Source organism: Castor canadensis, chromosome 8 (assembly GCF_047511655.1).
Source record: "Castor canadensis chromosome 8, mCasCan1.hap1v2, whole genome shotgun sequence".
NCBI classification, from domain to species: domain Eukaryota; kingdom Metazoa; phylum Chordata; class Mammalia; order Rodentia; family Castoridae; genus Castor; species Castor canadensis.
In genome coordinates, this window is record NC_133393.1 from 43,141,842 (window position 1) to 43,166,672 (window position 24,831).

General features: G+C 41.8%; 1 protein-coding gene across 2 annotated transcripts in view; it reads left to right on the forward strand.

Moving 5' to 3' along the window:
* The window catches only part of Adtrp (androgen dependent TFPI regulating protein), a 99,030-nt gene that overhangs the window by 68,049 nt on the left and 6,150 nt on the right, over window positions 1-24,831 (forward strand). For both annotated transcript variants that reach the window (XM_074082902.1, XM_020152807.2), the window contains 2 exons: window positions 4,857-4,972; window positions 19,662-19,813. In XM_074082902.1, coding sequence (XP_073939003.1) covers window positions 4,857-4,972; window positions 19,662-19,813 — 268 coding nt within the window. The remainder of the gene's footprint in view (window positions 1-4,856; window positions 4,973-19,661; window positions 19,814-24,831) is intronic.

The window sequence follows — 24,831 nt, forward strand, 5'->3', positions numbered from 1 at the left end:
TCCATTTATGTTTAACACTGTAATTGATGTTTTGACCGTATTTTTGTCCCTAAGGAGCTTTAGTGAAGGCTTCCGTTTTTTTTTTTTAAATAAAAGAAGAAACATCTAATATTTCATAGGCATGAAAATCCTCCTTCATGTAACCCAAAAAGGAGATCTTGTTTGTGTACTAAAGCTTCAGCTTCATTTAAAAATATCTATCCATTCAATCCATAAACAAACCACAGGCATTATCTTTGAGACTTGGCAGAATGACTCTCCAAGTTAAAGGGATTGAACAAGTGGCTAAATGATACATTTCTGAATCTTCCAAAGGGTTTCTGCCTGATCTTTAACTTGCTTTACCCTTGTCCTTTGGTTTAATATGTAGTTTGGGAAAAGCCAATATCAGAATTAATTCTCAGATCAAAGTGTTACTTAAACAGCAGAAAGGGTTAGATTATACAGGGCATATGAAGTAGAATATGTCCACTCATTGTTAGAAAGGGTATCTGAAAGAGAAACCGCTTAGTGACTGGTCTGAGGATATACAGACTGATTTGCTCGTCTAAGTCAACTCAACTCAACACAAGAGATAGTTTGGAGGATTGGCATAATCCCAGCTACTTGGAATGTAGAGAGAGGGAGGATCAAGCTTCAAGTTGAGCTGGGGGAAAAAGTTATCTCAACAAATAATCTGGGCTGGGCACAGCGATGCCTACCTGCAATGCTAGCCACTCAGGAGGTGAAGGTAGGAGGATCTTGGTCCAAGGCTGGCCCCAGACAAAAGCAAAAGACCTTATCTGAAAAATAACTGAAGCTAAAAAGGGCTTGGGGGCATGGCTTGCATGGTAGAGCCTGTCTAACAAGTGCAAGACCATGAGTTCAAACTCCAGTAGCACCCAAAAATAAAAAGAAAGAAATAAAGAGAACAAAAATAAAAACAAACCAAGAAAACCAAAGAGAAAGATAGTTTTAGAAGGAAGTAAGAGGAAAGAAACAAAGATCATAGTTTCAGATGTTGTCATCTGATTTTTAAAATGTGTAGTTACCCTTAAGTTCTTTCACCAGGGAAAATTAAGCATTCTTGCTGCACCTCCTCCAGAACCTTAGAATAAAAGCTTTACAGGCCTACGCTATGGAGTCAGTCTTTGGAGCCTCAGTGACTAGGATAAAGAACAGAGGGCCCTAAGGATTATCTGAGGATTAAGCCTTGCCTCTTTCTTAAGAGTCAGGCAGAATGGCTCCACTGTAAATATGGCCAGAGATGCAGGGAAATTGTTTGTAACAGCTACTTATCTACTGGTATGAGATGAATAGAAACAAGTGCTCAAATCATTATCCTTATTTTCCCAGTTGCCACTCATACAACCTTGTAAGAATGTTCCATGGGCTGGTAACTTTCAGTAATTATCTACAAGACTATTTTGCAGCCAGAGAATTTAAAGTGCAATTATTACACTAATACTTAAATCAATATTTCGTGTTTATCATTCTGTCTCCATGATACTCAGATAGAAGTTGGCATTATACAAAGGATGGAAGAGGAAGATATAATGGAGGGGAAAAGAATAGGAAAAGAACAACTTTGTCCTTATAGCCAGTGCATTTGGAGAGAGACATTTAAATAAAAAGCCACCCAAATGCTGACTGCATTGACAAGGAAAGATAACTTCACTCCTTGCCCTCTGTTTCTGCATGCTATTCTTTCAGCCCATGATGTTTTGTTTACTTTGGAAGGAAATATTTTACCCCCTCTGAGATAATTAATTTTTGTCAGCTTCCCTGTTTATAAGGGAAACTGAGAAACTGTTAATTGAAATACAGAATGAGTCACTGTTTTCAGTAATTGTTGGCAGCATTCTAATTTGTGTCAATCCCAGCCTAATTATTAGATTTTTTGGAAGCAGAAAGCATGTTTGATTTTTGTCTTACCGAATCTTTTTACTTCCTATGTTTTTGAACTATGCGCTATCTGACAAAGGTTATATAATTTATGTCAATGTGAGGTGAAATATCAGTACATTTGAAATACCAGGAGTTTTATTGCATCATGCTTGGCTCTGCACAGAAGTTCAATATTTAGAAAGTTTGCAGATTGCAGTCTTTCTCCTTCACTCGTTCCTATCCCCAACCCCAAGCAGAAAATGGGACTTTTTTTAAAGACCTTTTTTTACTGGTATGGAGCCATAGTCTATGGCCCATCACTAATGACATCACAGAAGCGAATTTCCCAGAAGTCTTCAGGGAAAGTTCATTTAGAAATCCAATTGAATGTCACTTGCAGAGGGCAGGCGCCTGGTAGAAATGACCAGTCATGCATTCCCAAGTTGTTGATTGTAAAAGCATTAATCACCATGAACTCATTTAGTCCTGACGCAAACACACTGCATTATTCCATAGGAATTCTGTTCCAAATGGTCATTAATGGAGAGAACAGGGAGCTACTGATTGTGGGTGAGGTTAATAAAACCCATCAAATCAATGGCCAGCATAATGGGCCTGGTAATGGCTCTTAACAGAAGCTGCATCCTCCTGGCTGCATCAGAGGGAAGGCAGGAGGAGAGGCAGGTGGCTGTGCTGGGCAGACAGCTCCATCTCTTGCCTCCTGAGGTGGCCTCTGTGTAAACACAGCATTGAATTCAGTCACAGAGTATGATTGACGTTCAGAGGTGGCCATAGCTAGGAGACTCAACAACCATGGTGGGCTGGCAAGGGAGTCCCCAGAATGACCTAGGAGGGTTCTGCTCCCACACTCTAGCATGCCACAGCCTCTAGCAAACTGTTGGCCAAGGGACATCCAAGCGCCTGGAGTTGCAGATATACAAGACTCCTGCCTGCATCTCACCCTGGGTCCATCAGTGAGACAAAGGATGACAATCACACTGATAATAGTGACAACCACAGCAGAGGCTCACTGGAAGCTCTCATAAGCAAAGGACTAAGCATGCCACATGCACTTTACTGAAAGTCTCATAGTGCCCCAGGAAGTGTGTATTACCTATTGTGTCTATTTGATGGCAGGGAAGATGAAGTGCAGACATCTTCAGCCACCAGCCCAAGGTCCTAAACACTGTCCTAAAACACTGTGCTCCTTTATCAGAGAAGAGGCAGAAGCAGCAGACTCAAATAGGACCAGAGGAAAGTGCAGGCTATGAGAGTGGCCTGAAACTTTTCTGTTTGTACATCCAGCCCATCAGTACGTTCAGGACCAGCCTTGGGTAGTGTGTAAAAACTATGGTCTGTCTGCCATGCTACTCCTCTGAGCTTCACTACTAAAATATGAGAACCCCTGTACCCTTGGGATGCTCAATTGTTTAAATGCCACCCAGCTGTGGCTTTGGCCAGGGCACCCCAGGAAGTCTTCTCCATCCAGCTAGTACCTCTGTCCCTATCCTTAACACTTGGTCTTTCTTCTTCCACTCTGCCTCATCAAAACTTGTCACATTGCTTGTCTTCTTAAGGTCATCCTAACTTCTTGACTGTGCCCTAGCTAGCATAGCTGAGGTGAGAAAAAGCTACTGACTCCTGGGGACTCCTCCTGAGCACAAAAATTATGAGGCTAACAGCAAAGGTCCCCAGAGACAGGGACTGGAGTTTCAGTCACATAGGCTGGCAGAGTTGCACAGTGACATTCCCAAGCTCTAGGGACCATTGTGACTGAGGTCACAGCAGCCACTTGGAGGCCCAGGAATGGGCGAAGAATGGAGTTGGAATGTGGAGGCTTTAGTTGTGAGAAGCTGCAAGGGCTGTAGAAGCTGAGTGAAAGAGGAAGGACTAGAAAAATTAGAAACCATGACCACCATTACACATTATCAATAAGTTCAGAGTGTTTGAAGGGCTTCAGAAATGTTTTCAGTAAATGAAAGCACACTACACAGAGACCTTAGGGACCTTCCTCAGATCAGCTTCCATTCCCAAGAGGGAGCAAGACTCAGCAGTCTTCACATCTACAAGCACCACCGTCCTTAATGGTGGATTTCTGTGATTGTGTCACTTTCAAAAGTCTAGCTTTAAGGGTTTGGAGGATGTGATAGAACAGATGGCTGTAAGGAGGGGATGAGACAGGGAAGAAAGGGGCATAGAAGGTTTCAAAGGAGGTTTATGTATACCCATGGCGCCTACCACCTACAGCAGGCTGGAGTTCAGTCACACAGTGCTGTGTGTGATGGGGGACACATAGACTATAGGACATGTTCTCTGGCCTGCCAGAGTTTATGGAGATACAGGGTAAGTGCTAGACTGCATGGCACAGAATATAGTGGCAGTGAAAATGAGTGAGGGAAATTAACAAGAGGAAAATTCAGACAGCATCAGAGTACTACATTGGCTGCAAAGAACATAAAGGATCAGAATACAAGGAGAGGGAGTGAAAGCCAGGGAGAGGAGGCATAGGCAGGAGTCTAGAAGTGGGAAAAGCAATCAAAGTTAAAGGGGAATGACGGACTCAGCCTTGTTCTAGTGGAAGAAGAGGAGGGAATGGGGGTAGAAGGGGAAGAGCATGTGTGCTTGTAAGAGTATGTATTTGAGAGTGACTTTGCATGCTTGTGTATCATGTATGCATGTATCTGTGTATGTGGACAAGTGTGAGTATGCACATGTATGAAGAAAGGGGAGCAGTGGGCAGTAAGCAAGACCACTGTAGGTGATAGCTCATTTCCAAGAGGCCTGGTACCCAGACCAAGTTGTTTAGACCAAGTCATATAGTGAGCAATAGGGAACCATCGTAGATCCTTGGGGATCCAAGGGGCATGTTCTAAGCCTGGTTTTGGAAAGTTCTATCTGGCAGTGTGTGAGTAGATACATTGGAGAGGGGAGAAGGGCAGTGGGCAGCCGGGGCAGCCTGCCCTTGTAATTTGCCATCTTTGCTCTTACAGCACACTTCCATACTGCCCTTCATGCTGGGTGAAGTCATTCTTAGACCTCATCGCTATCCACAGAAGAAGACAGGACTCATCTTGTTGGCTGCTGGTGCTCTTGCTTACATCACCAGGTAAGAATTGCCTAGAGAAAGCCAACTGAAGCTCGTCATTCAAGACTCTGAGAAATATTCCATAAAAGCATACCATTCTGTCAGAGTCCCTTTAAGCTGATTTCATGGGGATTTAACCATTCTTAAATTTGCAAGTAAGAAGCAGTCTACAAAAGCACTCTACCACTTGAGGCACATCCCAAGTTCAGAAATCGTTTTGGTTCTAGGTTTGAACTTAGGTCTTATAGTTGTTAGGCAGTTGCTCTACCACTTGAGCCATGCCCCAGCTAGAAGGTTCTTATCATTTGATTTTAATACTCACATGCACAGGAACAAATGTGCACACACATGGCAGATCACAACTTCCTTTCTCCCCTTCATGAGGAATGAATCATTGCAAAGCCACATGTGTTGCTTTCCTGAGAAAATTTTGATCTTTGGTTCCACTTGCAATCAAAATGTTTGAATGAATGAATGATCTGAGACTTCCAAATATATTCCATCTGAAAGACACATGACAGATGACACATGCTGATTTCATCCATTCCTGTGGGCTACATCATTTCAGGCTTCTGTGCATCTGCATCTGGCATTAGACCCCACCCCCACCCCCCAGGTCATTTGGGTGGTTGCTCTGAGACTACAGGACAGCCTCACTGGAGGCATGGGAGCTGGATTAGCAGCTGGCCTGGATCTCATCATCCATCCACCTGTTGACAACATCACTCAGTAAAGTGGCCCAGTGGTCCAAAGTTGGGAGAATGAGCTTGACCCTCCACCTGGTGCCTGGGAAGCCCCTTTTCCTTCTCTAACCTTCCACCTAGCCCAGTGCCTTTGATCTTACTGAGAATGTCAGACTGGAAGCCAATCAGTGCTCCTGCTCTAGACTCACAGGAACCACTTATATAAGACATTCTGGATCATCCTCCAATCGCCCTCTGAGGGCAGGAGTTCAGTACAGTGCTCTGTCAGGGATGGAAGCTGAGGAACAGATCACATTTCAAAAGATGGGGCTCAAAGAAGTCACAGACTTTGTCCTGGAGCTTAGTGGCTTAACTAAGACGATGGCTCCTCTCTGGTTCTTCCTTCCCTTCTATGGCATATGTTGCCCCCACTCTTCCTCACCCTCTTTCCCTGAGTGCCCAAGGTCTTCTTTGTTCTTCCTTTCTTGAAGAAAGCAATTGCTCAATAAACCTATCCCAAGACCTCGGTGCTCCATACTGTTCTTCAACCTCTGGGGCCTTCACATTTTAACAAAGAACACTTTCAGAGAGCAAGGCTTAAACTGAGAACCTGCTAGTAGTTGAAATCTGGAGCATTCAAAAAGGATTCTGAGGCCCTATGGGGAAAAAGGTCTATGATTACTAAGCAATATCTTACAACAGCATGAAATTGGACAGGGGTGAGGTGTATGCTATGTATTTGCCATAAGTTGCTTCACTCAAAGGAATAAGTCCCTAAAGAGAGAGTATCTGGGACCTGGGCTGGGATAAAAGCAAATACACATAAAGATATTCTCTCTTTTGAATGGGTTGAAGAGAGGAAGGGTGGAGGATGGTTGACTAAGTACATGAATTTGTATACTCTTAGACTTTTGGACTTCAGTTTCCTTTGGCAAACATACATTTATTTTTCTTTTTTTTGTAATTCTGAGGTTGAACTCAGGGCCTTGGGCTTGCTAGTCAGGCACAGGCACTGTACAACCTGAGTCATGCCCGCAGTATACCTCAGTTATATTTTTCAAATAGGGCCTCCTGTTGTTGCCTAGGCCAGCCTGGGCCTATTTAGGCTTCCCACATAGTTGGAATGACGCACGGCCACCACACCCAGCTTTTACTGGTTGAGACAGAGGTTTCATGAACTTTTTGCCTGGGATGACCTCAAACCACCATCCACCTACCTCTACCTCCCAAGTAGCTGGGACCACAGGCATGTATCACCATGCCTGGCCTGATTTTGGAGATTTTAAATAAGTTAGCACCGTTGCCATGTTAACTTTTTTTACTTATGGACTAAAAAGTTGATTGTCATTCCCACATCTGACCCTGTGGTTCTTTTCCTCTTTGAGGACTGAAGAGTCTCTAAAACCACTGCTATTATTGACGAAAATTGTTGTGGCATAAAGTGAAAAGCAGTGGTCAGAAAGTCTTGGGTTGTTGGTCCCTGAGAAGGCGTTCCAATGATACAGAGAATTCAGAGGTTGGGGAAAGAAGGTGCAGTGATGGGAGTGGTGAAGCGTGAGCATCTCCTGTGTTCAATTCAAGTGCTTGTTAGTGCTGAGCTAAGATGCTCAGGATGCAATGAGGTAGAAGAATCCTACTGCCCTTAGAGACTGTCTGCATGACGGACAGTGGGAAGACACAGGGATGAACCTGTAATTGTGGGGAGCTCAGAGTATGGTGGACACTCAGAAACTGGCTTTCTAAAGGAAAGAGTTGTCTAAGCTCCATAGAAAGAGTAGGAAGAAGACAAAAGAGACATGGAAAAGCCTTCAAGCAGAGGAAACAGTCGTCATGAAATGCTGGAGGAGCTGAGGGTAGAGCTGAATCAAAGAACAGGGAAAAGTTAGGCCATGCATGAATCCATGTCAATGAATTTGAAATGCTAAACTAAGTGCTTTTCTTTTCTTTTTTTTTTGGAGGTTTGAATTCAGCCTTGCTGGGCAGGTGCTATACCACAACCCCAGCCTTTTTGCTTTAGTTATTTTTTCACATAGAGGCTAATACTTTTTGCATGGGGCCAGCCCTCTATCCTATCTCCACTTTCCACATAGCTGGGATAGGGTACCACTGCACCCCCAGCTTATTCTCTGAGATAGGATCTCACTAAATTTATTTATTTATTTTTTTTTGTCTATGCTGGCCTCCAATCATGATGCCTATCTGGGATTACAGAGCTGAGCCACTGTGCACTGACTAAACCAAGCCACTTTCTTGGAAAACAAATCAAGCCAAGACATTAACTAATATGGTTATGTAAGAAAAGTAATAAGATGATTCTGGCTGAAGCATGGAAGGTGGACTGATGAGGAAGGTAGGTGGACCCAACCATGGCATTTGTGGAAACTCAGGAAAATTGATGTTGGCCAACAAGTGACAATATCAGTCAACCTACAGACAACATCAGAGACTATGAGAGGTGGTAGGTGACCTAGAGGTCACTGGGCAATGGAAAACTGGGGAGCCAGTGGATTAGGCAACATGCCCATGGCCATAGCGAAGAGTGGGGGAGAGAACCAAAGCTAGAACTAAAGGCAACTTAAAACAAGGAGTCCTAATTCCAGACCCTGCTCTCTCTCCACTGTATGCTCATGGCCAGGTGTTTGTTCCATTCCTGCACTGTAAAACCACATTTCTGGATGCTGGATGGGTGGCCAGTCATAAAGCTTGCCCTGGTTTCTGTATTCTAAAATCTTCCATGATGTTTTATTCTTAGCTCTGAGCTTGAATGGGACAGTAAGTAATGGCCATGAAACCAGCAGAGAGAAGGGATGGTGACCTGTTACCAGCAGGAATGTGACTGGGTGGGTCCCAATGCTGGGAAGCTGTATTAGGTTCTTGTTCAAGAATGACAAGTAATACTAAATCAGCATTTTTGTCCAGTTACTCCATGTTTTGCTAGAACAAACTGAATATGAGTATATTTGAGGACATTTTCTATTTTGTTGGCAGAAGCTTCCCTTTCTGGGTCCATTCCCTGGTTAGGGGACCTGAGACTATGCTGTCTGCCACCTCCACCCTTTTACAACATCCTGGGACCCATGTGCCTTCAGGACCACAGACAGTCATCAGCAAGTTCCACAAATGTGGCTACCATGGATCTGCAGGGAGGTAGCTATGGGTCAGGTGCCAGATATGCCAATGTGAACAGTCAAATGGGGAGATAACACAGCCGGAGGGAGAACAGAACAGGGGCCTGGGCCAGCGGGAGCATGAGAAAGAAACACAAGTCACCAAAATGGCAGTCACTGAGTGGGAGAAACATTTTATTGCTGAAGGAATGTTTCAATGATCTAAAAATAGTCACCAAGACTGTGGGGACTGCCATCCATGCAGTTCTCACTTTTTGTTATTTTTCAGATTGCAGAATTGGAGGGCTGGCCCTAAGTGGGGAAAACACAGCTTTGCAGAGCAGCAATGCCTGCAAATCTTTCATTTCCTTTGGAAAGCATTAGTCACCTATAAATATGGTAGCTCCCTCACTCCTCTGACTTTCTCACCCCAAACACTTCACCTCACTGTCTCTGAGGCAGTGTTGAGGAGTTGGAAAATAGAACATGCCTTCTGGATTTTATTCCTTGTTTTATTGAACTTGTATTTCCCCTAACACAGGGCTGGTCCTGCTGGAAAAAAGCAAAGTCATATAAGGCCAAGCTGCAGCTGTAGGGCTTTATACTTAATAAGTGGAAATGAGCCGTGCATACATATTACTGAAGGCTGGAAAGTGATTAAATGTCATTAAAGCATACAAGTAGCCACTTGAATATGGAGAAGGTGGAGGGTACTACTGCTGAGTGGTGTGCAAAGGCATTATGGATGAGCCTGGGCCCTCAAGGACCAGCAGGATTGTTGCCCCAACAAGTGGAGAAAGTGAACACCAGGAGCCCATCTCCAAACTCAAGAAAGCATACAGCATGTGGAAACAGCAGTCAGCAATTCTCTTCAGCAGGACCTGTTAGTGAGAGAGTCCAATGGGAAATAGTTCTGGAACTACTCACTCATGGAGGCTTACAGATGGTGTCCTAGAGGAGGTGACACATTTACACATGCTCTTTAATTTATGCTAGATTTAGTCCTAACAAACTCTTCCTAAATTGAAACTATCATAAGTTGAAAATTCATTTAATATACTTACCCAACTGAACATCACGGCTTAGTCACACAGCACACTGTAGAGTGTGAGTTGCTCCCCCCTTATGATCCAAGGTTGCCTGAGAGCTGTGGCTCAGTCACTGCCCAGCATCTTAAGAGAGAATGGGACTTCATATCCCCAGCCTGGGAAAAGATCCAGCATTGTATGGTCAAAAAGTATTTAAATTGCACTATTGTAAGTTGAGGACCATCTGTATAGACAGACAATGAAAGTCTGCTGTTGCTGTAATCCTCTTCCTGCGGGGTGGGGTTGGGGGTAAGAGTAAAAGATATTAATAACTTGGCCAGAGAATTATGCTTCAAAAAGTTGATCTTTAAAATTGTGCCTAATGTGGATTGGAATGATAAGAGATGGGAAGCAATACAAAATAAAATAATGATATCAAAACTGAAAGTTAGCCAGGGCATTCATGACAGCATCTTATTCTTCATATATGGTTATTTCATAGTTCTAGTGGTTTTCCACCAATTATTGCTCAGAGCACTCCTTCCTGTCTGGGTAGGGGTGGTCCAGTTTTCCAAGCATTCCATCCCTAAACAGTTCTCAGTAAATTCAAACATGACCACATTGTATATTGTCCTAAGCATTGCTCTTCCATACACATGGCCAAGCCATAATTCCCAGCCCTTTGAGCAGGACATCCTTACCTGGCACTGTGTTAAGCTTACCACATTACTCCCACTGCCAAGGATGCCAACACTGCAATTGCTCACTTGCCCCTTTGTTGATAAGAGTAGAACAATGTTACTGGCCACCTGAACGGCCCCAGCTGGCCTGAAGGTCACCATCACTTTGCTCTTGTTAGACAAGAAATCTGCTTATACCATCCGTGTCTCTGCTATTGTGTAAGGTATTGCATGCTACTCAATGTCCCAAAGACATGCAGCCCTAACCCAGACTTGCTGGAGATGTTTGTAAAGTCACTTCCCCAAAGTATTTCTTATGAGGCTGCTCACTAAGGTGAGGTCTTCCAGCAAAGCTTCCTGGGCTCCTCAAGTATAACAATCTTTATATTTATGCCCCACTTACACAGACACTTACACATCTTACCCTGAGATTACATTAAAAATTTCCAGGCCTGGACTAAGCTGAATTCTAGACCAGCTACCTGGCCTTACCCAGCATCAATAATTCCCTCCCCTTACTTTGCTCTTTAATGCCTTATGGTGAACTCCCATAAAGAGTCACTGTTAATTTTTCCTGAAAAATGACCTTCATCTTGTACCATTAAGGTCAGCCACAGTTTTGTTTTGTTTTGTTTTTTGCCTTAAATCTCAGCTGGGATTGAAATACCAGATTCGTTTTCCATAGAAGTACCCCTTGTGTAAGTTAAGATATGAAAATAAATAGAAATATGTCATGCAGTGCATTTTATTTTCAACATTTGAAATCCAGCCCTTTGGGATGCACACTGAAGGGGGATGAAGGTAGAGGGGTGGCAAGGAGAGGAAAACATTATCTGTGCCTCTCATCCTTTCTGTTGAAGCCTGAGCTCCTGTCTAACCTCAATTCATGCAACAGAAATTAGAAACAGCAGCTGGAAGAGGGTAACAGCTGTATAATTAGAAATGGGGCACATTGTTGAAGTAACAGGTTTGTGGGTTTATTGACATGAAGTGGGAAAATACAAAGGAAAAATTAGAGATGATCTTAAAATTTAACCTGGTGGACTAGAAAGATGGGAAATCCATTAATGATGAAGATGATTTATGAAAGAAATAGTTTTGGATATAGGTTAAAAAAATCACTTTAAAATACCATGTTAGATCCTATTCATCCTCCAAAAATGCTAGTCTTAGTGGTTCAGGATATATCCTGGGCCTTGGAGTTTTTAAAGCTTCCAAGGAAATTCTAATCTTCAGTAAAGTTGGGAACCACCTTCTTAGAGGAGCCCCTATCTGGAAATTCATGCCATCCAGTCTGAAGAGGGATGGGGTCAGGAAGATGAAAGTAGTTGAATGTTCATGGTAGGATGAGATTATACAAGTTGGGGCAGCAGGCTGAGAAGAAGGAAAGAAGTAGGAAGCAAATGCGTGTGAATCTTTGTGCCTTTGTGGTCTCTTCCCCTCTTTATAAAGCCATTAGGGCTGAACCCTAATGACCTAATCTACTTTAATTACTTCCCAAAGGCCCCAACTCCATAGTTGAATAGTTTCCTCTCTCCTCCCCTCAATCTCTCTCTCTCTCTCTCCCTCTCTCTTTCTTTCTCTCTCTGGAGGTACTGGTGTTTGAACTCAGGGTTCCATGTTTGCTATGCAGGAGTTCTACCACTGGAGCCATGCCACCAGCCCAGTTTCCACTCTTTTAATCACATTTATGTAAGACTTTGGGGATTAAACTACTGCATCAGTTTCGTGGGACAAATCACACTTATTTAATTTGTTCTGATTGGCTAGAAAGATGTAAAAAAGGGTTAATACATTAAGAATTAGTGCCTTAGTCCCACAAAATTATTATTTACTTGCTAATCACAGCCTTCCACTATTTCACTACTGATAGAACAGAGAAGATCACATTTCATTTCAGACATGTTGATGCTGTGAGATTTAGAATGAGGAAACTCTACAGGAATAGCTTTTGGCTTCCATTTGGTGTCTACCCACAGATTCCCATGGTGGACAGCTTGAGAGCATGTAACACTGTTCTTATCTGACATGATGGAAGGGCACTGTATTGGTCTCGTCTAACTATTAATAAAGTGAGCTTCAGATGAAACCCAAACTTGGAAGGCTACTGGGTACATTGCCCAATTTTCAAAGCAGAGCTTGAATCAGGCAGCTGAGAGCTATCTGCAGTAACTACAGTGAACAACTTCTGAAGAGAGCCATGCATCCTAGCAGAGCCACCAAACAGCTGTTTATTTAAAAATAGAACTGTGTCCTGGACACTTGGAAAACTGACATGCATGGTAGATTTCATCCCTGGCTTTGCAGAGCTTCCATACTGGGAAGTGAAACACCAAACAAGCAACAAGGCTAAGGCCCATGGCAGAGTAGTTCCTGGCATAACAACCCAACTCAGCTGGGGCAGGGAAGGACCTCCAGGAGATCTTTTCTAGAGAAATGGATTTTTAAACTGGGATTCAAAGCATGTGTTCAGAAGACACAGAGCAAGGAGGTGTATGTTCCAGGAAACAGAAGGCTCAAAGGTGTTCCAAGCAGAGACAACCACAAGCGTGAAATCCCAGAAACTGTTGAACTTTCTTTGTTCAGAATTGGAGAGAGGATCCAAGATGGCAGATAGGGTAAGGAATCAGAAATCCTAAGCTCTGTGATTCCAGAAACCACCTTGAGACATCAGAGGTACACTTGGATAATTCTGATTGCTTCTAGCCAAAATAATAACCCACCAACATATTAGGTACACCTAAAATTCAAGGACTGACCCTTAAAATAGCTTTTAATTTCACCTGTCAGCCAGGAAAATCCCACTCAGCACAGCCAGCAAGGCATGTCCCACCCTGGGAAAAAAGCTCCCTGGCCGTAATTTTCTCTCTCTCTCTCTCTCTCTCTCAATAAGCAGAAGATAGACCCATCAATCAGAATCAAACTCTGTGACATCCTAGACCCCTAACCTGTGCAAAGCCTCTCTATGCCTCACCACACTGAGAGAAGCTGCATGCCATTTTTCCCCACCAGCAGGTTCCAAAGCTGCTTGCATGAATCTGCAGAATGAACAAGTGAGCATCACGTGACTCTCCTACCCACCCCCTGGGAACATAATCCAGTGCAGTCCTGGACAGATTGAATCCCCCCCACCAAAAAAACTGGAAAACATAAACAGTGAATTGTAATCTAACACTGACAGTTGAGGTGGGGTAGAACACTGAACCTGCCCTGAAGAATGGGGATGAGGCAAGGAGCTGAACTCTCAGTGAATGAACACAGAAAAAGCAACAAGCAACAAAGTCTAAGAGTGGGGGTAGGCTGACAAGTCAACCTCCCAGAAGGCCAAATTAGCACTGACCAGAGGTCAGAAAGACACAAAGGCTGAGAATGGAGGCAGGAGCAACAAGCCAACCTCCCAAAGCCGGGCAGGTGGTGGATCCCGCAGCTGGTCTTGTGGAACAGAGGGCAGTACTCAAAGCTGAATTGCCCCACCTTGCTGGGGGAGGAGCCTACCAAACAGACTTGCAGCTATAGGGCCACGCAGCTGCCACCTGGTGAAAACAACAGCTCTGAACACCCTGCCTGAACTGGCAGTGAGGTACCTCAGCTCCCAATTGCAACTTACCCTGTAGACAGAATGAACCAAATACTACTCACAAGCCAGTCACCTGGTGAGACCACATCAGAGCTCCCGCTTGTACACCAATACCTGATTGGATGCCAAAGGAATAACTCCAGAACTTTTACCAAACAGACTGAACTTTTAGTTGTTGAGATACCTGGTGTTTTTATTTATTTTTCATTATTTTCTCTTCTGTATTATTAACTTTACCATCACCATTTTCTTATCTCTATTCTTACCCCCTTCACTTTCCCTACTTTACCTGTGCTACAATCCATTGTTCTTCCTCCCAACTACTATTTTTCCCCTTTTAATTCACTCTTTCCCTCTGTCTTCACCTCCCCCTCTTATCCTTCCCCAACCTGTCACCACACTGCCCCTCCCTCCTACATACTCACCACCTGCTGACTGGCCCATTGTCCCAACTGTACACACCCTCCGCCCCCTACAGTCCCTGACACAGCACCCTCCACTACAACAACAGAAATACACCCAAACACACACAAGGGCCACAAAACACAACAGCCCCTATAGCTCTTTCTCCACCCACCCCTTTTTCTGCCCCCTCCTTTAGTGCCACCTTTAGCAAGTTTCTACCTCTAACTTAATAACCATTACTCCCCCAACTACCACTGTTTATAGATATTATCACCAAGGGGTTTGCTATATAATCTGTAAACAACTGGCTTGACATTGAACCTATGAATTTGTTATTGCTAAATTACACCTCCAGGCCAGGGACAGAAAGAGAACACCAACCTAGCTAACAACCAAGTCAATCACAACACAAAATTTAAATCAAGGGAAAGAAAACAGGCAATTAAAACCACCAACTAGACTATCAAGAACATAGTTGCACAGCACCAAGTGGAGCGATGGGAAGAAGAAGGGATAGAAACCACACTCCTCAAAAAAATAATTCAATAGAGGATTCAGTGGGAAATGAAGAAAATGGATACCCAGTTCCTGACCCCAACAAAACAATGATAAATGTCACTGAGGAGACCAGTGATGCCCACAAAAAAAATCCCTCAAAGAGGAAATCTTGTAAGAAATCATAGAGAAACTCATGGAGAAGATACTACACCTGGTTAACCAAAATGCACAAGATGCACTCAGAAATTTCAAGACACCAAAAATAAAGAACATGAGAAGACACAGAAACAAATGAACTCAGAGAGGACTTCAACAAACTCTGAAGTGAAACAAAGGACACCACAAAAAAAGAGATATATGAATTAAAGATGAACAAAGATATGGAAAACCTCAGTAAAAAGAATCAAACAAATCCTGGAAATAAAAAGTCCCTTTAGTCAAACAAAAAGCCTAGTGGAAGGCCACTCCAGAAGACTAGAACAAGTGGAAGACAAAAATCTCAGAGCTCAAAGATAAAATAGAAATTAAAGAAAAAAACAGAAGAACTCTTAGTCAAACAACTATGAAATTTTGTCATTCACAAGTAAATGGATGGAACTGGAGAACACCATCTTAAGCAAAGTTAGCCAGGCTCAGAAGAACAAAACTCGCATGTTCTCCCTCATATGCGGATTATAGACCTGAAACAAATGCAGTAATATTATTGGACATGGGTCACACACTAAGGGGAGAATGTGCACAGGAGGAATAGGGAAAGGGAAGGAAACCTAAAACTTGAATGTGGTTGATGTGCTCACTGTAGAGGAGTGAATACAGTAATCTTAAACTGGCAGAGGCCACTATGGGAAGGGGACCAGGAAGTAGTGAAGAGGTCTGGTAGAGATGAACCACTGTGGGTTGCATTGTGCAAGTGCATGGAAGCAATGCTAGGAATCTCTCTTACAGCTATCTTTATCTCAAACTAGCAAAAATGCTGTTTTTCTTATTGTCTCTTATGTTTTCTCTTCAACAAAATCAGAGAACAAGAGGGTGAAACAGGTTCTGCCCAGAAGTGGGGTGGGGGAGGTGGTCCACATAATGTATACACATGTAACTAAATGTAAAAACGATAAAATAAAATTTTTAAAAATTGGAAAAGGGCCTAATATAGGTATACTGCACCTCCAAGTGTGGACAGTGGAAAGGCAGGGTCAGGGAAGCAATGTTAAGTAAGGGTTTGGGTATTTCCCACACTCCCATTATTTTCAGTGGAGATCCACCGAATTAAGAGGATGTCATGAACAGAGTGTCTTTAGAAAGATAACTAAATTCCTCGTGACTTGCAGTGTGGAAAGTGGATTGGGGACAAGGCCAGAATCACAGATGAGATGAAGGAGCCTGGATAAGTACATGAAGTGTGTGCATTGGAGAGACAATTAGGGGTAATTTCAAGGGATTGAATGTGGGGACAAGAGTAAGTGAAGAGCTGGAATTCACTGAGATAGAAAGATGTATGTGCAAAACTCCCTTCCTCCTCCATCACTCTGTTTCTTTTTTCTCTCTCCTTCCCTCTCCCTTCTTCCTTTCTGTCTTCTCCCTTTCCCTATCTGATTGTTTTCTCTTCCTTCCTCCCTTCTGCCTCCTCCCTCCATCTTTTCCCCTCTCTCTTTCTTTTCTCTTTCTTCCTTCCTTTCTTCCTTTCCTCTCCTCATTCACGCTCTCTGCTGAATACCCTTCATTAAATTACTTCAATCTTGCCTCTTAGTCTTTTGTATATCCATTACTTTTCCTATTATCACCTAAAACATCTATAACTTCTTTCCCACTTTGTCTGAGAAAATACACAATCCATTAACTTACCTCAGGAACTTTCCTTTATAACCCTTATGCTGAAGGAAACAAAAAAGAAACAAATAGAAACTTTTTAGGTCCCTAGGGGAACTGTCTTGAAGAAATGTAAACAGGAATTAGGGAGCCCAGATTTCAGGTACATAAAGTAATCAATATGAACTAGTTAATATAACTTATTTGGAGCATACTCAGATCTCCTCACTGGTCCCAAACCCCTAGCTCTATCTACCGAGGGACATTTATATTTTGTCCCTTGTACCTTCTCTGCCCCACTATGAGATGCAGACAACAGGCATGTGAATATCCATTATAATTCATTCCTGTGATGGACATCTTAGATAATCCCAATATTAGTAATGATGATAACAATTTTTTTGTTATAGACATCTCAACCAGGGAGGAACATCTACATAGGTTTGGGAGAACAGTGATACCAGAAGGTACAAGACTAGATACCAAGCATCAAGTCTACTCTTGAACCCTAAGACTGATGCCTCTTCAAATTTACTTTAATTATGATGAAATGCACACAACATGAAATTCCCCATTTTAACCATTTTTAAGTGTGTGGTTCAGTGGCATTACATATGTTCTTATCGTTGTACAACAATCACCACCATCCTTTCCTAGAACCTCTCCCTTTTCCCAGACTGAAACTCAACCCATTAGATAACAACTCTCCATTCCCCTCTCCCCATCCCTATCATCACCATCCTTCTTTCTGTCACCATGAATTTGACGCAGTTGGTTCATCATTTAAGTGGAATTATGCAGTATTTGTCATTTTGTGACTGGCTTGTTTCACTTAGCATGTTCTCAAGATTCATCCATGTTTTAGCACCTGTCAAAATATTTTTCTTTCTTAATGTGTATGTATATGGCACATTTTATTTATGCATTCATCTATCAGTGGCCACTTGAGGTATTTCCACCTTTGGGCTTTTGTGAATCACGCTACTATGAACACATATGTGCAAGTATCTTTTTGGGTCCCTGTCTTCAATCTTTGGGTTATACACCCAGAGGTGGAATGGCGGGATCATATGATAACTCTATTTTAACTTTTTGAGCAATTGCCATACAATTTTCCATAGCAAACAGCACATTTTACATTCCCACCAACAGCACAGAGGGATCCAGTGTCTCCACATCATCACTAATACTCATTATTTTCTTTGTTTTTGATAGTAGCAATCCTAATGCTGTGGTTTTAATTTGCATTTCCCCAGTTTTTAGTGATGCTGAGCATCTTTTGGTGAGTGTGCTGACCACTCGCAGATCTCTGTAGAATGTCTATTCAACTCATTTGTCCATTTTAAATTGACTTGTTTAGGGTTTTTTTGTTGAGTTACTTATATAGTCTGAATATTAACCTCTTATTAGATATATGACTTGTGTTTCTCAGCCTTTTGGCTAAGATCAAGTATAGATATATGATTTGCACATATATTTTCCCATCCCACAGACAGCCTATACATACTGATTGTATCGATTGTATCTTTTGATGCATTGATAAGCCCTTGAGTTTCATCCCCAGGGGCCTTATTTGCCTCACCCTAGTGCTGGAGTTCAATATTAGACCCTGTCCCTTCCGCAAGACATTTACCAAACAAAGTTTTTTGCAAATAGAGAGCATACTGGGGTTTCTGAAAGTTTAATTAGGCACAGAACTTCTTTTTCCATTTGAACTCCTCTAACTACCCAGGATGGACACATCAGAATGTTGTTTCTGAAGCATAGCCTGACCTGTGTTGTCATTGTTACAAGACACCAGCAGACTCCCAAGAAAAACTGCTGAAAAAACTCCCATTGTGCCATCCCTCTGCGGAGACAGGAACTTTGAGATTGTCGTCACACGATTGTAATGTGTCAGGCACTGTCCTATGCAGCTCACACAGAACACGTGGATGTAGTTAGCATGTGTTAACTCCCTTAATTCTGACAACAGCCTTAGAAGATGTACACTGTTCAGATTCCCCACTTTGTACCAGCAAGATTGGGTAAATTGCTGGAGGTAGCATAGCTAATAATAAGTGCAGACCTAGGATTGAGATCACAGAAGCCTGGTTCCCACTGTAGCTGATACAACATCTTCTCTGTATTTTATTTTTCAAGTTAATTTCAGATTTTGGCATCTTCCAGTACAGTTGGTTTCCAGCAAACCACATTTAGGCTTCATTTAGACATCACAGTTTCTCTCCTAGCATTTTTTTTCCTTTTCTTGGCTCACAGAAATGGCTTACATTCTATGCTCATGTGATCAGGATCTAAGTTTCTCTGTAAGTCCATCCATTCCTGCTTAACTCTCTATCCCCAATTTTATCCATGAGCTACAATCAAGGCTAATATTTAACACCCCCCCACACACCCAACATACTGTATTACAGCAATGAGGCTTCATCTCTGTCTCTCCTACCCAAGAAGACTTGAACAACTAATGGAAAGTTGTCCCTTACTCTCTTAGGCACCAAAACCAAAACCAATACAAGCAAGCAAACAAAAGAAAGCAAGCAAGACTCATTTCTTGTCTGAGAGCCAGCAAATGAACATCATCTTACCAGGTTCAATGTGTCAACAAGCCATCCATCTTAGCAAAAGGAATAATTTATCATGTACTCACACACACTCCTTGGCTAAAATGACGTGTCCCACAATATTTCACTAACGTCGGATTTTAATAGATCGGGTGGGGAGGGGGAATGTCTCACCCACCCCATGAAACAAGATGTCTTATTACATCAAGTGCATTTTCCAGCACTTGTGTAGATTTGTGGGAATCCTTCAGCTATTTGCCTTGTGGCTGCTTTCACCTGCTGCTCCCAGTTACCTGCATTGATCCTGAGGACAAAATGGCTTTCTTAGCTCTGATGTCCTAATAGTTGTGACTTGTTCTTTTCTTCAGGATCCTCTGGGTCTACTCTGAGTCAGGTCAGTGGATATATCCTGTATTTGCAACCCTCAGCCCACTGGGAATGGCAGTCTTCTTCTCCCTCAGTTATATCTTGGTTGCCAACATGTACCTGCTCGGCCAGAAGCTCAACCACTGGAAATGGGGTTAGTGCATTTCCTTTATCTACAGAGATACTCCTTTCTTACCCTGTCTCTCCTCCTCCTAGAAACTGAAGGAAAAATTAGTTCAAATTTGAAGGCAGTGGTGTTTGATGCCTTTGACCAAAGGACTCAGATAGGTCCCTACTAAAGTTGGAAAAGGAAAAGTCTCAGAAAGTTGGAATTCTTGTGAATGACTTCATCAAACCATCTCCCTTCCTCCCCAAAACAACATTTCATTTAAATCAAAAGCTAACTCTTGTTTAGAAAACTTAGGACCTAAAGAACAAGGTATTACCATCCCAAGTGTGAAAAAGAATGGTATCAGAGTCTTCCCTACCCAACTGAGAACTTGAGGCACCCAAGTTGTTAAGATGTCTGAGTTTCCTTTCTGAAAGAAATGGGTCCAGGTGACCTCTTAGCAGTTCCAATGTCTGCAGTGCATTCCCGTATAAGTTCTCATTCCTCCTCCAGTGGGTTGCTTCTTAACCTTGATAAAGCATTTGGAATTCTCAGAACAGGGTCTTGGACTTTGTGCATAAGTCAGCATGTGAGATTTCTTGTTAGAGGTTGCTAGAACCATATTGCTTCTTCATAAGAATAATCCTAGGGGGGAGAAATAAACCAAGCCTTGTATGCACATATGAATAATAAAAGAAAAATGAAAAAAAAAAAAAAAAGAATAATCCTAACAGGTCATTTCAAAAGAGAAATTTTATTTTCTTCCTTGTTTTACCTCTCCTCATCTTACCCCCGAAATATATCTTGTTGAAAAAGTAACTACAGGTACTGGAAAGTCAGGCTACAAAATATCCATATTTTTCCCTACCCAGATAGATGTATAGGAACTTTGCTCTGATTTTGTATATAAGGAAGGCAAAGAGTCACTTGCAGTCTCCCACAACTACTCGTTCAGATGGCATTCTGTCCCATTGAAACAAAAATGGCCCCTCTGTCCGTTCCATGAACTGGTGTGCAGAAAGTGTAAAAACGTCACAGTTGCAGAGGACTCAGTGCCAGAGTGTGGACTTCCCAGGATGGCTGAGACTCTGGAGAAACAAGCATGCAGCTTGGACTTGTCACATGCTTTCTGCTCCTGAAGAGTTTTGTTTAAGAAACTCTCAAAGGCACTGTCCTTTGAAAGCAAACACTTAAAGACAGAATAATAAATAAAGAAATGAAATACTAAAAATCACTACCCAAATCAGAATTTCAAATCACAGGAAATTACCCAAAAATACATGGATATTTTAGATGTGTTGACATCTAATTCTATTTTTGGCTCCTGGGTAAAGATTTATGATGCCTTCCCTAAGTCTATATATAAAAAAGAAAGAAATTAATCCATTTGAAATTTAGAAGTTATAAAAACTGCAAACAAAAACCATGATTACTTAGAACTCCAAGAATAATTTTTTAAATCAGTTGTACTAAGTTTAACAATTATTAGTTTATAAATTGTTACCCTATAGTGAATTTTAAACATCCATTGAATTAAAAATAAAATTTTTACCATATTTATTATTCTTGAAATCACTACTTTTAACACAAAGCTCTTCCTCATTGTTTACATATCATATTGTTTTACTGCAGTTAGATCCAATGAGCAAATAAATCAGCTTCGACATAGAAAGCCTGGTTTGCATCATGCAAATGTAAGTGCTCATGTGAGTGACACAGAATATTGTGGCATATGCTTCTGTCCTTTAGCTCTAGATTTTTAATTGCTTAAGGAAGGATCAGGTGAAAAGTCCTATAAAGAATTAGCATATGCTAAATCATGACCAAATCTTTATTAATTGCAAATGGCTGAATAAGAATGAGAACATCATCTTAAACGCAGTTAGCCAGGTTCAGAAAGACAAAAGCCACATATTTTCTCTCATATGTGGAATAAAGACCTAATACAAATATAGCAATATTATGAAAAACAGGTCATGCTAAGGGGAGATCAAATATGGAAGGGGGAGAGTAAAATAAGGAAGTTAAGAAGGTGAATATGGTTGATGTACTTTCTATACAAGAATGAATATAGAATTTTTAAACCTGTTGAAATCACCATAACAAGGAACTAAGGCAGAAAGGAGAAAAACAGAGGGGATGAACCAATTCGAGTTATAATACATATATACATGAAAATGTCACAATGTGTATCTATCTTAAACAAGCAAAATTGTATTTTTTCAAAAGCAGAAAACAGAAAGGTAAAAACAGGTCCTGTGGGGGGAGGGAGTAGTAACTGAGAGGGGGAGGATGTAAGGAAAGGGTGTAGGAGGGTGAATATGGTGGAAATACTAAGCACTGCTGTATGAAAATGGAAAAATACGACCTATTGAAATTATTCCATGGATGAAGGGGAGGGGGATAAAGGAGAATGGTGGTGGTGGTAAATTCAATTATGATATATTGTAAGAACTTCTGTAAATTTCATGATGTACCCCTAGTATAACAATAATATGACAACAAAAAATAAAAAGAAAGGGAAAAAGAAAAAACGAGAACCTAGATCCCTCAAAATTGCAAAGGCAGTGGATGCTTTTAAATTGCTAGACGCTAAGGAGAGCACTGTATGTGAACACATCCCCATGCTCTCTTCTGCTTATCATGCTTTAAGCCTCCCCAAATTTGCAGAAGAAAATCTGAGTCCTTGGAATGACAAACAAGGGTCTCTGCAAACCTTTTCTTTTCCTTTTTTCATTTTTTGAGACAGGGTCTTGCTATGAAGTACAGCCTGAGACTTGAATTCGCTATATGGCCCAAGCTGGCCTTCATCTCTGATTCTCCTGCCTCAGCCTCCTGAGTGCTGGGATTACAGGTGTGAGCTGCCATGTGTGGCTACCTCCTTGATATTCATTCATCACCATCTACTAAATTTGTGCCCCAGCACCATCAATTTGCTTGTTTTCCTTCCACATTGATATTGCTTCTTATCTGCATGGGCTTATGTCCCTCTTATCCTCCAGATTTTACCTGACTCGTACCTACTTAATAATTTCAAATAACCTCTTCCAGGAAGACTGCCCTGGTCTGCCCAGGTTGGACTCAATGTCTTTCCAAGTGCTCTAATACCCTCCTTTCGATCACTGGACATATTATTTTATCATTACTGCTTTTCCAGTACTGCTTTAGGGATTTGGTTTTATATAAGACCTTAGGTTTCTGAAGGGTTAAGAGTAGGTCTTATCCGTCTTTGAGCCCCATCTCCATTTCCACTAGCTTTCCCAATGCATCTATGGAAGCAGATGGTGAGATACTCAAGGGCTTTTCTCTCTAGGCATGAAGTAGGACTTCTTACAAAGGTGTTTTGCAGACAGCAGACAAGGAGTGACCCTAATGACTATAGAATAAGGCATTAGGTCAGTAGTTTAGACTACAGTAGAGTGATGATATGGCATTCTGGTTGGACAGCTGTTGAAAAATGAAGGAAGAGTCAGAATCAAAAAAGCTAGGATATGTCCTTTACCTGGCCACAAAGCAACCATACAATTTATGGCAACCCACTTTACTTGACATGACATCTATGTAGGGTGACCACACAACCAAATTTGTCTAGGATGGTTCTGGTTCTGGTTCCTTCCTGCTATGCCTGTGTCTTTCTTACAATTTGATATTGTCTAGGTTTAGACAATCAGGCTTTCATTCCTATGAGTCTCTTTTTAAATTTTTATTCTGGATTAATGGAAAAATGCACACTCTGTATGCATCCAGAGCCAATCATTCCTTCTTTTCTCCATCCACAGCCTGACTTCCTTAGGATGAGAGAAGAAATTCAAAGGAGAGCTTCAGTAGGGCATGGAAGGTGATGGTTAGGAGAAAGTTCTGGAGCCAGGCTACCTGGGTTCCAGCCTTTGCCCTGACAGTTGTAGGTAGACCTGTGGGCTTGAGCAAGGCACTCAAGGTCTCTGGGCTCCAGTTTTCTCTTGTCACTGGGTATGTAATATTAATACCCTTCTAGGATCATGGAACTCCTTAGATGACTCACAATGCCTCGCAGGACTGGAGAGAGCCTTGCACATAGTCTCCATTGCTGCTGATCTCTTTCTTCCCCAGCAAAATCACCTCCTTTCTTCTTTGTATGTATACTTCCATCCTCTCCTTCAACTCTATGCATAAATTACCAATTCACCAGCTGAAGACAATTAAAAGTAACAACCACCTAACTGAATGCAAATGGACAGAAATGACACATTTACTCAAGAACTTACAGTGAAATAGAGGTTTACAAGTTGGGGCTAGAATTCATTGAAATCTGTGTCTGAAATCCTGAGGTAGAGTATGGTCTGTTAGGAGTCAACAGACAAGCATCAAGTGGTCAAGAATACCAGGCAAAATGTCAGTCACGACTTGTTAAATGTGCCAAATACATCTCTAACAGTAGTTCTTGACTTTGGATTGTGTCACATCATAAAAGCACTGAAGGAGTTTTAAAAATACCAATTCCCAGAACAATTACATCTTTACCTCTGGAGATGAGGACTTAACATAGGTCTCATTTAAAGCTTCACAGTTATTTTAATTTTCAGTGAGGGTCAACAGACATTGTTATAGAGCTGTGTGTCTCAAACCTGTATGTGTTTCTGAATCTTGATAAAATGATTATCAAGATTCTTGGAAAACCTGGGTTTTTTTTTTTAAATATAGATTCTCAGTAGCTTTCAGGTACAGCTGGAGATTCTTATCTAAAACATACCCAGACATATCAATGCTGATGGTCTGAAACCAGGCTCCATGTACCTCAGGACCTGTCCCTTTCCAATGCAGATAATTATATCTCCTAGTGTCCTTGTGCAACGTGGTGTTCTTCCGTGTTGGCTGCTGGACACAAAAGGGCATCAGTGTAGATCACCAACATTGCTGAATGTCTGCTGACCTTCTCCTACTCACAAGTAATGTCACTGGGTAAATACAAAGAAGAAAGCAAGAGGTCAGTAATAAGAAATAAGAGCAGGAATGCAATGGAAATTTGGAGCATTTCTGATAAATTCCCTGTCCCCTCATGACATGCAGTTGGAGGGATCTAGCCC